At 50.4% G+C, this 11,794-nt stretch overlaps 4 protein-coding genes across 4 annotated transcripts; 2 read left to right on the top strand and 2 right to left on the bottom strand.

The window, feature by feature from the left end:
* Positions 1-662: 662 nt before the first annotated feature.
* Positions 663-1,577, bottom strand: N7533_004696 (ESCRT-III subunit protein DID4; the record flags this gene model as incomplete). Its single annotated transcript, XM_057101346.1, has 4 exons — positions 663-1,115; positions 1,172-1,232; positions 1,304-1,518; positions 1,572-1,577. 4 exons carry the CDS (start codon positions 1,575-1,577, stop codon positions 663-665), a joined length of 735 nt encoding a protein of 244 aa, XP_056960976.1.
* A 455-nt stretch (positions 1,578-2,032) lies between these two features.
* Positions 2,033-5,007, top strand: N7533_004695 (mitofusin; the record flags this gene model as incomplete). The annotated part of the gene is made up of 4 exons (XM_057101345.1): positions 2,033-2,339; positions 2,412-2,460; positions 2,523-4,591; positions 4,646-5,007. 4 exons carry the CDS (start codon positions 2,033-2,035, stop codon positions 5,005-5,007), a joined length of 2,787 nt encoding a protein of 928 aa, XP_056960975.1.
* Positions 5,008-5,606: 599 nt separating this feature from the next.
* Positions 5,607-8,333, bottom strand: N7533_004694 (uncharacterized protein; the record flags this gene model as incomplete). The annotated part of the gene is made up of 5 exons (XM_057101344.1): positions 5,607-6,820; positions 6,870-7,146; positions 7,197-7,825; positions 7,893-8,169; positions 8,238-8,333. 5 exons carry the CDS (start codon positions 8,331-8,333, stop codon positions 5,607-5,609), a joined length of 2,493 nt encoding a protein of 830 aa, XP_056960974.1.
* Positions 8,334-9,096: 763 nt separating this feature from the next.
* Positions 9,097-11,434, top strand: N7533_004693 (DEAD/DEAH box helicase; the record flags this gene model as incomplete). Its single annotated transcript, XM_057101343.1, has 3 exons — positions 9,097-10,086; positions 10,142-10,560; positions 10,618-11,434. The coding sequence occupies 3 exons, from the start codon at positions 9,097-9,099 to the stop codon at positions 11,432-11,434; spliced, it is 2,226 nt and encodes a 741-aa protein (XP_056960973.1).
* Between the last annotated feature and the right edge of the window lie 360 nt (positions 11,435-11,794).

Raw genomic sequence — 11,794 nt, 5'->3', positions numbered from 1 at the left:
GCTATTCTATTATTTAGCTGAAAATTATGGAAATTGCCAAGGTGGACTCGTGTTCCTGGTGAAACTTCGCCACTTTCAAGGTTATGGATTTGTTACTGAGCGTAGGCAGCAATAAGCGCATACTTCGCTCCATAGCCGCAATCGACCCAGTGCCTCTATCAGGCTGGCGGAGTCCCCAAGTACTAGTAATCTGAACAGGACTATTAATAGTATTTGTATTGTGTAAGTAGTTTTGGAATGCCTAGTTATAGGCAAGGCCTGGAAGAAATACTTACTTAGCGCTAATGCCAGCTAGGCAGTACTATTATTGGAAATATGACCACTATACTACTTGGTATTCTACCCAGTAGTATACTCAGTGCCCTTGATTGATAGGGTCGAGCAGTTTGTATAGATAGAATAGCTTCACTGAAGGGGTGGCGGAGCCTCAACTATAGCGAGCACTAGTAATTTTGGGACGCTGCCTGCCTGGCAGAAACACTGGGTCGATTGCGGCTATATAGAGCCGGATTTGTAAAATATTGCATGTAAATTGACGAGTAATACGCTAAGTAAGGGGTGACAGTATCAAATCAAAGAGGCTTACGCCAACAATCAGCCCATTTCCAGGCCCTGATGATCAGTAGCGGAGAACACTAAAGCAAAAAATCAAGATGTCGTCGTCATCGTCGAAGACTGTCCAGTCTAGCCTGAAGGTCATCATCATCCGTATGCGCCCCGCCACCTATGGCCTGGGCAACTCGGGTTTCTTCTGCGGGTGCCTTTTGAATATCCGAGGGGGGTTTCGCCCAACTGTGATGAAAATGGTCAGCGTCCACGCAAGTCAGTCTTCGTGCTCGGATGTGAAAACGTACTTGCTGTCCCAGGTCGACACCAATTCCGTCCAAAACTTCCTTAATAATGTCTTCTCCTTCCTCCTCCTCGCCTTCCATGCCGGTAGCTTCATCGATCGCATCATCCATCATTTCTTGTCGTTCATCCATTATTTCGTTCTCACGCTCAAATTCCATTGCAATGCGCTGGAGGCCCGGTAGGTTCATTTGTCGGTTCATGCCGCCTAGAAGTTTCGTCGCGCCTTTCATAGACTGCATCATCTGCTCATTGCTTCGGACGGTCTGGGGTAAACAATAGTAAGCGCCTGAACCAACATTATTTGTGAGTCGTCTCCTACCTGAATACGAAGCGAAATGGCCTGTAGCTGTGTGCGCATCTGGTAGAACTTCTGAATATATCTATTGTGCGATCTTTCGTTAGTCGTCATTGTTCGAGGCACCATCGAGGAGTCCTAGACGACGCAACGCACCTTCGTGTCCGCACCAAGTCCTTGGCTTGGATCTTGCAAGCTCCAATCTGGCCATTTTTGGCGCTCTTCTTAATGTCTTGCACAAGTTTCTTCTCTTGATTCTCTAGCTTCGTCCGCTCACGGTCTAGTTCGCGCTGGGTTCGATCAAGGGCTCGCTGGTGTTTGCGCAGACGCTCGGCGGGCGTCATGCGCTTACCGAAGGCCCATTCAATGACCTGGAATCCAGATTAGCAGTAGTCACACGAATTGAAGAACCGAAGCTGCTCACGTTCATGATAATTTGGAGTAGAGGGAATGGGGAGAAAGAGGGGGATCCGGAGAGGTTTAATTGCCCCCAAGGCACCTCTGGGCAGTGACATCAAGGCGGGACCGCCGCATTACGGCACGGTACCGTGGGCTGTTACCATACAAATGTAGAGATAATTAGTGCAGGATCATGCATTCACTCCTAACAACCAAGATTTTACAAATTCCCTCAGAAATCACATTTGTGAATACTTTCCATTCTTGATAGCAAAATTCACACATAAAATATATATCAACAAATCAGCCTGAGTCAAAAGACCGAGAGTGTTCAAGGCGATCGGCATGACGGCACCGGTAAGTTACAAGTCACATGGCCCGGCTAAACCCCTTCAAGCCGAAACTGACCTTCCATGGAAAACTGTCCATCTAACAAACAAACACCTTAACACAGTTGATGGCACACCAGCACTGCATATATCCGTCATGAGTCAGGAATATCACCCCGGCGAGGGCTCGTCGAGAGCCGGTTCGTCTCGATTTGGGGGCGAAGAAGAGGAAAGAAGTCCTTTCCAACCCCCGCCAGCCTATATGACTGTGGGCAACGGTTCGACGTCAGATAGCGCCACGGCTTTGATGAGCTCGCTGAACAACGACTCGGGATATGGAGGTAGCATCGCAGGAGAAAGCGCCATCGAAGCCGATGCGAATGCGGCTTGGCGTGCAGAGTTGAGGCAAGACAGGCCAACGCCCGCGCATACTCCGACGCGCCCCGGCGAGTGGAATCCTGCAAGTAAGTTGCTCGAACGGATAGAACGGCGGAAATTCTGGCCAGGACGCTCTGAACTAACATTACGTCCTATAGTGGAACACGAAAGACAAGTTGTCGCAAACCATGTGCATCAACTTCTATAGTATGTTGGGATCCTTCCAAATCTCCGTCAACTCGCCGAAATACTCATACTTTTCTTTCTAGCAACTCAAACCGAACAAAGTTAGGGCGTGCGATCTCCAGGACCATCGAAACCTTGAAAGAGCTCCAGGATATGAATCGCCAGTGGCCTGCCCATTATCCCTCCGTGCAAACCTCCCAAAGCAACCCTTCTTCTCCCTCACAACGCCCCCAGTTACCGCATTCGCATTCGTATTTCGGTCCAAATGACAGCCAACCATCAACACCACCTCGACCAAGACAAGTCAGGCGTGCAGCAACTACCATGGGAGGGGATGATTTGGAAGAGTCCAGTGCATCTGCTGAGCGCCGCGCACAACCCGAGCCTCGATTGATCACACCTCAGATTGCACAGGAATTCTCTATTCTCAAGTTGGACCTGAAACTGGGCGCTCTATCGCAGGCTGAGCTGGTGCATTCTCTGGAAAAGGCTTCAATCGCCTCTTTGTTGGATGGGAAGATTAACCAGAGCATCAAACATCTTCTTTCCCTCCGAGACCGAATCGAGGATACTGCGAGCAAGGTACTTATCACAGGAGATCTCAACGCCGGAAAATCCACATTTTGCAATGCACTTTTGCGGAAGAAGGTCCTCCCCGAAGATCAACAGCCCTGCACTAGCATCTTCTGTGAAGTTCTGGACGCTCGAGAGAACAGTGGTATCGAAGAGGTCCATGCTGTGCACAAGGATGTCCAGTATAGTCGTAACGACGAAAGCACTTACGACGTCTATGCAATGAGCGAGCTCGAAAACATTGTTGTAGACAACACTAAATACATGCAATGCAAAGTCTACGTCAAGGACGTTCGATCGATCGACGAGTCTTTGCTCAACAATGGCGTGGTTGATATCGCCCTGATTGATGCTCCTGGTCTTAACTCGGATTCTCTCAAGACAACCGCCGTCTTTGCCCGGCAAGAAGAGATCGACGTTGTTGTATTCGTGGTCTCTGCCGCTAACCACTTCACCCTCTCCGCAAAGGAATTCATCCTCAACGCTGCCCACGAAAAGGCTTACATCTTCATGGTTGTAAACGGATTCGATCAGATCAGGGACAAGCAACGATGTGAGCGCATGATCCTGGACCAAGTCGCCAAGCTCAGCCCTCGCACTTATAAAGAGTCCGCCGAGTTGGTTCATTTCGTTTCGAGTAATGCCATTCCAGTTGCACCTCCTGTGGCTGTGTCTCAGTCCGGCTCTGGTGGTGGCTCTGATCCCCATGATGACGGTGACGATGATGACAAGCCCGATTCGGGCAAGGATAAGGGCAAGGGCAAGGAGAAGGAGAAACTGCAGGACTTTGAAAACCTGGAAGGTGCTCTCAGACGCTTTGTCCTCGAGAAACGGTCTCGATCTAAACTCGCTCCTGCACGAACTTATCTCCTCAACCTTCTTGCCGACCTGAACTCGCTCGCCACCGTCAATCGGGATGTTGCCGAATCGGAGCTTAAGCGAGTGACCGAGGAGCTGGCAGAGCTGGAGCCTGCTTATGAAAACGGTAAAAAGAAGAAGAGTGAGTTGGCCGACGGGGTTGACAAGGCCATTGACGATTCTTGCGATGATGTTTACAACCACACTCGATCGTATTTGTCGAGTACCATCGCTCGAGTTTCCGATGCTGATCTTGGTGTCGAATACCCTGGTCTATTTTCGGTTTTCCAATATGCCGAGGATTTGAAACTCGCCATGCTCGATCAAATCTCTGCTGCAGTGACTGGCTGCGAGGACTATGCTAGAGATAAAACCGTTCAGGGCGTTGGCTTTATCCAAAATATCGGGCTTTTGCATGTAGGAGAAGACAAGTTCTCTGCTCTCAACTTCCGTGCGGACATGATGTTCCGCAAGGGTCGTCGCCATGCCCTTGGCAGACAAGTCAACACTGAGGTCGAGCTTTGGGATTTCTTTGATGTCGCTGGTCTCTGGGAACGCCAGGAGAAGCTGGCAGGTACAGGGGTTGCAATGACAGCCCTTACCGTGGTTGGTGGTCGGGTCTTTAGTGGCTTTAGCTGGGTTGACAGTGCACTCAGTGCTGTCAAGGTCTTGGGCCCGAACAACTTGCGTCGCCTTTTCTTCCCTAGCGTACTTGCAGCTGGTAAGTCTCTCATCGCATTCATTCACAGAAAGTGTTTTGCTAATAATATCATAGCTGTCTTGACCACGGCTTACGTGCTATCCTCAATTCCGACAACCCTACCGCCGCGTTTGTCTCGCAAGATCTCGGCGACTCTCGCCGATATGGACTATGTTCACTCCAACGCCAGCCGGATTTCATCTGAGGTCAGACGTATCCTCCGTCTGCCCGCAAACAACTTGCAGGCTAGCCTGTCCCAAGATATCGAAGACCTCGCTCGACGCAAGCAAGAGGTCGGCAAGGTCAAGCAGGAGAGCGACGTTGCTCTCAAGTACTTCGGAAACCTCTTCCGTGAGAGTGGCGAGAACCGCCGTTCTGTGGATGATCTTGACCTCGATGGCCCACTCCCTGCTGGCATGGGCGCATATGAGGCATAAAAAAGTCGTCCCTTGTAACAACATTCCCGGCTTCAATTTTAAGCCTACATACTCTCTTTCTCGATGTCGACCTTTTCATCCCCATCATTCTCTCCAGCCATCCCAGACGTGTACATTTTTCATGCTTTCTTTCCGTTCTGATATCCCTTTCCCTGTATGGTATTTCTAACACTGGTTCTGGCACTGCCTCCTCACGGGGGTCGCTGGCTTGTTGGTATACCTAAGTATTTCACTTTCAAGGCGTGGTTCGGCGTGTACCGGTGGTCTTTCCAAGTTTCAGCCCAAGATTCCCATCCAATTTGACCGACACTGAATTCAAAAATCAAATTCCTACTTGATGTACCTAAAGTTAGTTGCGATGCTCTTGGTCGAGTTGTTTCTCTAAGCGTAATCCTTTTTCTAAATTCGAATGGTATGTATCATTAATGAAGAGGTTCATCTCAGTCTAGATGAGAAAATGAGCAGAAAACCAATGCAAACTCCATAGGTCTTGAAAGACGCCATTCGCGATGCAATGCCATCCATATGCCTTGATTTACGAATCCAGCCCCAATCCAATGCAAACGCCAGACAAAATTAAAAACAAAAACAAAAAAGCATCATTCATCATCCTTTTTAGCGGGCTGTTTTCTCGTCCTGCGTCCAGATCCCCACCCAGTATCTTCCAACTCCCTGATCTCACCGATGACCGCGGGATCGGGCTTCGTAGCCTTATCAACAAGTTTCCCTGCATCGCGCAAAAACTCCGCCCTCATAGCCGCGGCATCCGGGTCTTCGTAGTCTAGCTGCGTCATCTGGGGCGCTTGGTTCTCTTCATCTTCATTGTCGATTGGAGCGAGGGTCTTCTCTGCCGTGAAGTCGAACTTCCCTCCGCTGAAGATCGACGACAGACTTCCTGCGTTCTGCTCGACGCGACTGGTCGTGCGGGATAGCGAATTTTCTCGGGTAGGATCATTGCTTTCGATTACACTGCCTAGTCCGTCGTCGTTCAATGTGTCAATTGAACTGGCCCGGGAGACTGGGCGCGTAACTTCGAGTTTACGATTGGACGAATGCGATGGAGCGCGGCCTAGGAGGGGTTTGCGTTTTCGGCGAGCGGGATAGCTGCCGTCATCGTTTGTGGTTGAGCTCTCGCTGTGTTGCCGTGATTTGGCTGCTTGAGCTTGCTGGAGAAGGCCCTTCAGTGCGGAGTCGAGAGCAGAGGGCGCGGCTGAGGTGGCCGATGTATCTTGTTCGGGGCTTTTGGCGGAAGCTTCCTTGGGTCCGGGATGATCTGATCCTCTAGCGGGCGATCCAGATCGTGATTCCGGTATTGTTGGCTTGGGTGGGATATCGGCGTCTTCTTTTGAGAAGCCATCGCCAACAATAGGCAGTATTTGTGATTTTCCTGTCTTGGTCGTCACAGGTCTTTCCGTTCTGTCTGCTGGCTGGGCGGAGAGGCTCGACGGCCTTTTCCGCCCTTGGCCGCTGGCTTTATCTGGGCTGTTCTCGCTTGTGAATCCATCACCGGGCTTTTCCGTGCTTCCATGCTGTTGGGACACTTGTCTTTGGACGAGGTATGGCTCAAATGACTTCTTCTGGCCAGATTGCACGGATATCCAAAACCAATCGGCGGATACGGCTGGGACTCCCCATTCGCTCGTGTGCCGAAGTTTGTCACGACTCGCTGTTTGTGGGTCGTTGCAAATGAGGACCGACGCTTGATGCGTCAGATACTCCTCGTACGTAGCACCCATAAGAGTAACAAGTTTGGAAAGATGCAGGAGGTCGATACGTGCAAATCCTGTTGAGCATATCCGCATGCCCGAAAATCCTAATATGGTCAGAATAAAACTACGATAGGCCAGTGGCGAGAATCTTACCTGGTAAAGGAAATTTGGGAAACGGGGTGCTCGCAACGTGGGTTTCCGGTGGGACCAAGGCCCTGGCGTCAAGACATCTCTCTAACCACATGTCTGTCACAATCTCGCATTCGAAGGCCATGTCGTCTGTCGAGGGAATGTTTGCCCTAAGGGTATTGTATGGCACCATGATATAGAGCCCGTGTCCAGTCTTGGGGATGCTGGGGCTAGAGAACTCGCTTAGAGACTTCACGCATTGGGCTCCGTTGTACCCGAGGTGTTCTCTCAATATGGTCATCTGGAAGGTGTCAGTTATCAAGGCGAGAATCCAGGAAATGTTCTTCTTACCTGTTTAGGAGAAAAGCCAAGGACAAGAATATAAGACCCGTCAAGAAAGCCACCGTTTTTCGATATGCTTTCTGACTGCTGGCGATTCTGCGTTGTCTCGGAGAACGTCGTCTCGCTCGCAAAGGATTTGGCTGCTTGAATGACAGGCGGCCTCGGTTTTTCGAAATCATCCTCATCCCATTGATCGTGTTTTGGCTCCGCTGGCTCGGCACTTGTAAATCCCATGCCGATGATGTCGCCCCATATATTCTCATTCTGGCCAACTAGCTTCTGACTTGCAGTCCTGCGAAGCTTTTTCCTTGGTCGTGGATTGGCGGTGCTCTCATCGCGTACATTCTCTTTTCCTGCCTTTTCTTTGGCTGCGGGAAGAGACCGGTTCCATGCTCCGACACCTTGCTCTTCCAACGATAGCATGGGGTGGTATTTCTCTTCATCCAGGATCATTCCGCGCTCAACACAGTCATGGAACCATTTCACAGTAACAACCTTGATATTCCATTGCGTTGCGAACTTATATTTTTCGCCCTCGGCATTTCGCGCGATCAGGTGGGTGACGCTTTTCGTTAAGTCTTTTCGGAATTCTGCGCCATTTTCCACGGCCAAATCGTTCATCTGGTTGCGAAAAGCCACTGCACACAGTCTCGTCAGCCTTCAGATATATCGGGGGATAAGATGGGGCAAATCCACGCCACTCACTGTCCGAAAAACCAGTAATACAAATTGTCAGACCAAAGAAGACTGGCAATTTATACTGCTCCTCAAGTGCTCTGGTATCGGTGTCCTCGTCCTGCATCCACAGTTCCCGTACAGCCTCGACCCATTCCGGTTTCAAGACGAGCACATCGTTCCGTTCGCGCGCAACAAATTTATATTTGGGTGAATCGGTTGCTCCGACGAGGAGATGTGTAACATCGGAGGTAAGGTCTGGCTGTTCAATTGCGCCCATTTCTTTCGCAAAGTCCGCGAGTTGCGTCTGGAAATTGGGGTTGTACGTTAGTCCATTAGGTCTTCGGGGAAAGCAGAGAGATGCTGAACACGCACCCTACGCTCTGGAGGGACCGATGTGAAGCAAATGACGGCACCCATGAGCGGGTGCTCCTTGTCTATGGGGTTTGGCAGGTTAGCTGGGAAGCCCATACGCGCTCTGGAAAGGGCTGTTTCTCAACTTACCCACGGCTGTTGACCCTGCCATCCTTCATGGCCCCAAGGCTGACAAAAACACAATTCAGTGTTCTCTGGTCCCGCGCCCGCACTCCGATTTCTGTAAAGTGGAAATTCACAGATGCGCGTTAAGAGGGAATTCATAGCTGTGATGGTTCGCGCCCGCTCTCGTGGAGACTATATCACGTGGTGATAAGCAATCCAGCTGCAGGGCGGTGTGGTAATATGCCATCTCTAATTGGTTACACCAAATGGGCCGTGCTTCCTCACTCACTCAGACTAAAACTAAAAACTAGAAGCAATTCGGATGAAAATCATGCAAAAAAAAGATATGCAAGCGACGAGACTCGAACTCGCGCGACTTTCGTCAGTGGGACTTGAATCCACCGCCTTAACCACTCGGCCACACTTGCTTGTATATTAGATAAGATCGTCAGCGGCATTATGACCGTCGTGAAGTCAATGCGGGCTCAGTATGTAGGGTTCCGGAGCTGTGGGGAATCACTCACGTCCCTCATTAGTCCGTCACGCGTCTGGCTGCGCGTGTTTGTCACGAAATTAACCTCAACAGCAAGTGTTTTTATTCTCCCTTTCCTTGTTAACCACTTTGTTTATGCATGTTGCCCGAGCTGGGGCACGACCTACCAAGCTCTTGCGACGATTTTCACTGCCATTGTCATCCAATTGTCCCAAGAGACCATATTCCTCCGCGCCACGGCTTGTTCCCGAAGAAATCGTGATGTTCAAAAAGGCCGTCAAAGACCACCCAGGTGTGGGAGCCGCAGCCGGAGTCGGAGCATCAGGCTCGGCCAAACCACTGCAGTCCAATCTGCTCCGCGCCAACCCGCTCGTCTCCTCCAAGCCGCAACCTCCCCAGCCCACCGGCGTCAAGCGAAAAATCGATATGACCAACACAGGCTCCTCGGCCCTGGGTTCCCTCCACAGTGGGGTCTATTTCGACGAAAACGACTTCGACGATGACCTTGATCTCGATATTGATGAACCGTTGCCCTTCATCGCACCGCCCACTACAACTACCTCGAAGCCGGACCCGGTATCGTACCCCGATCTCGAGATCCTTCCAGCGAAACCTAGCAAACCAATCGTCGCCGCGCGCAAAACATCGCCGTCAGATATCAATTATCCCGATTTGCCCCCGAATTCCCAAGAACATGCAGCACCTCCCAGCAGTATGCCACTGCCATGGTCGTCGTCGCCGCCAGCCCATTTCCAACCGCCGCCCAAACCACGCAACCTGCCATGGTTGAAGGAGACCAAGGAAGAACATGCACAACAGCCCAAGAAGAGCCTTGCAACCCCCAAACGTCAAAAGCCAGCTGAGTTTTGGAATAAGAGTGCCAGTGCCATTAAGGATGAGCAGAAGGAACTCAGGCGGGAATCCAAGAAATCCCAAAACGATGATGCTGCGAAATCGAAAATCACCCCCAAAGTCCCGGGTGTCTTCCTGAGTGATGAACAAAGAGGCGTTGTGGAAGCCGTTGTGGAGCGTGGGAAGAGTATATTTTTCACCGGATCTGCGGGTACCGGAAAGTCTGTTTTGATGAGAGAGATTATCAAGAAGCTGCGCATCAAGTACAAACGGGAACCAGACCGTATTGCAGTGACTGCATCAACAGGTCTCGCGGCTTGTAATATTGAAGGTGTCACCCTTCACAGTTTTGCTGGCATTGGGCTGGGCAAAGAACCTGTACCAGAATTGGTCAAGAAGGTAAGCAATTGCAAAAGAACGCACTTTTAAATACAATGGAGCTGACAGCCAGCAGATCAAGAAGAATCAGAAGGCCAGGAATCGTTGGTTGCGCACAAAAGTTCTGGTCGTTGATGAGGTGTCAATGGTGGATGGTGATCTATACGACAAACTCGAGGAGATCGCTCGCCGTATTCGGAACAACGCTCGGCCCTTTGGCGGCATACAGCTTGTTGTCACTGGGGATTTCTTCCAACTGCCTCCAGTCCCGGAAGGTGGCAATCGTGACGTGAAGTTTGCTTTCGATGCGGCGACTTGGAATACTACGATACAACATACTATTCTGTTGACGCACGTTTTCCGTCAACGCGACCCCGAATTTGCGAACATGCTTAACGAAATGAGACTGGGCAAGATTACACCGCAGACAATTGCTGCGTTCCGAGCACTTTCCCGCCCATTGGATTTCCATGACGCCCTGGAGGCTACGGAACTGTAAGCACGATTCGCCCACCTCCCGGTATCTAAAGTCACGGAGACTAACATTTCTAGATTTCCCACCCGCGCTGAGGTCGAGGGTGCTAACACTGCACGAATGACCAGACTATCTGGCGAGGTGATGAAATTCCATGCAGTAGACGGAGGAACCATTACAGACCCCAAGTATCGTGAAAAGCTGCTGTCTAATTGCATGGCTCCACCGATGATTAACCTGAAAAAGGGAGCCCAAGTGATGCTTATCAAAAACATGGAGGATTCTCTCGTGAACGGATCTATTGGCCGAGTGGTAGCCTTCATGGACGAGGGCACTTTCGACCATTATCGAAATAATGAAGCGGATTTTGCGGGCGGGGATGCCAATCCCGATGAAGACGACGCTGCTCTCCGCGCACGCAAGAAGCTGAAGCCAATGATCAACAAAGAAGGGGGCGTTACAATGACGCGGAAATGGCCACTCGTGTGCTTTATGCAGCCAGACGGTACTGAGAGACACCTGCTCTGTCAGCCTGAGACCTGGAAGATCGAGCTTCCAAATGGTGAAATCCAAGCCCAGCGCCAACAAGTTCCGTTGATTCTCGCCTGGGCGCTCTCTATCCACAAGGCCCAGGGCCAGACCTTGCAGCGGGTGAAGGTTGACCTTGGAAAGGTCTTTGAGAAAGGACAGGCATATGTGGCCCTGAGTCGAGCTACGTCCGCGGCCGGGCTGCAAGTCACCCGCTTCGAACCGCGAAAAGTCATGGTCCACCCGAGGGTGGTTGACTTCTATAACAAACTGGTGTCCATCGACAAGATCAACAACCCTGCGAAGCCCAAAGAGTCCGGTGTCGATGATGATTTTGAGGGAGATTCTGCCTTTGACTTTCTGTAGTATAGATAATGAAGATGTATGTGAAGATGCATCGGTAATGATTTTGGTTGAGTTTGAATTGCCTATATATCTATCCATCAAGAATAGAAATATACCTACCTGGGTAGTAGTATAAACAACTTGACAGCTCGACCTTTCTTGAATCTCGCACGTGCTTACTACTAGTACCTACCTAGGTATCTAGGTAGGTATCTGTTTAAAATTAAATAAACAATAAGCTAGCATTCCACCCCGTCTGGGCAACTTCAAGTGTAAGTTCGAATTCAACCTTCCAAGGTTCCAAGATTGGAAAGGGCTTGAAGTTGAATGTTCGCCGCTTTTCCGAGAAATATATATACCACCTGCCCGGCAGTACCTAGT

Source organism: Penicillium manginii (assembly GCF_028828005.1).
Source record: "Penicillium manginii strain IBT 31320 chromosome Unknown utg000004l:1.0-7231830.0:1.0-7236170.0, whole genome shotgun sequence".
Classification (NCBI taxonomy): domain Eukaryota; kingdom Fungi; phylum Ascomycota; class Eurotiomycetes; order Eurotiales; family Aspergillaceae; genus Penicillium; species Penicillium manginii.
This window is presented reverse-complemented; position numbering and strand designations above follow the sequence as displayed.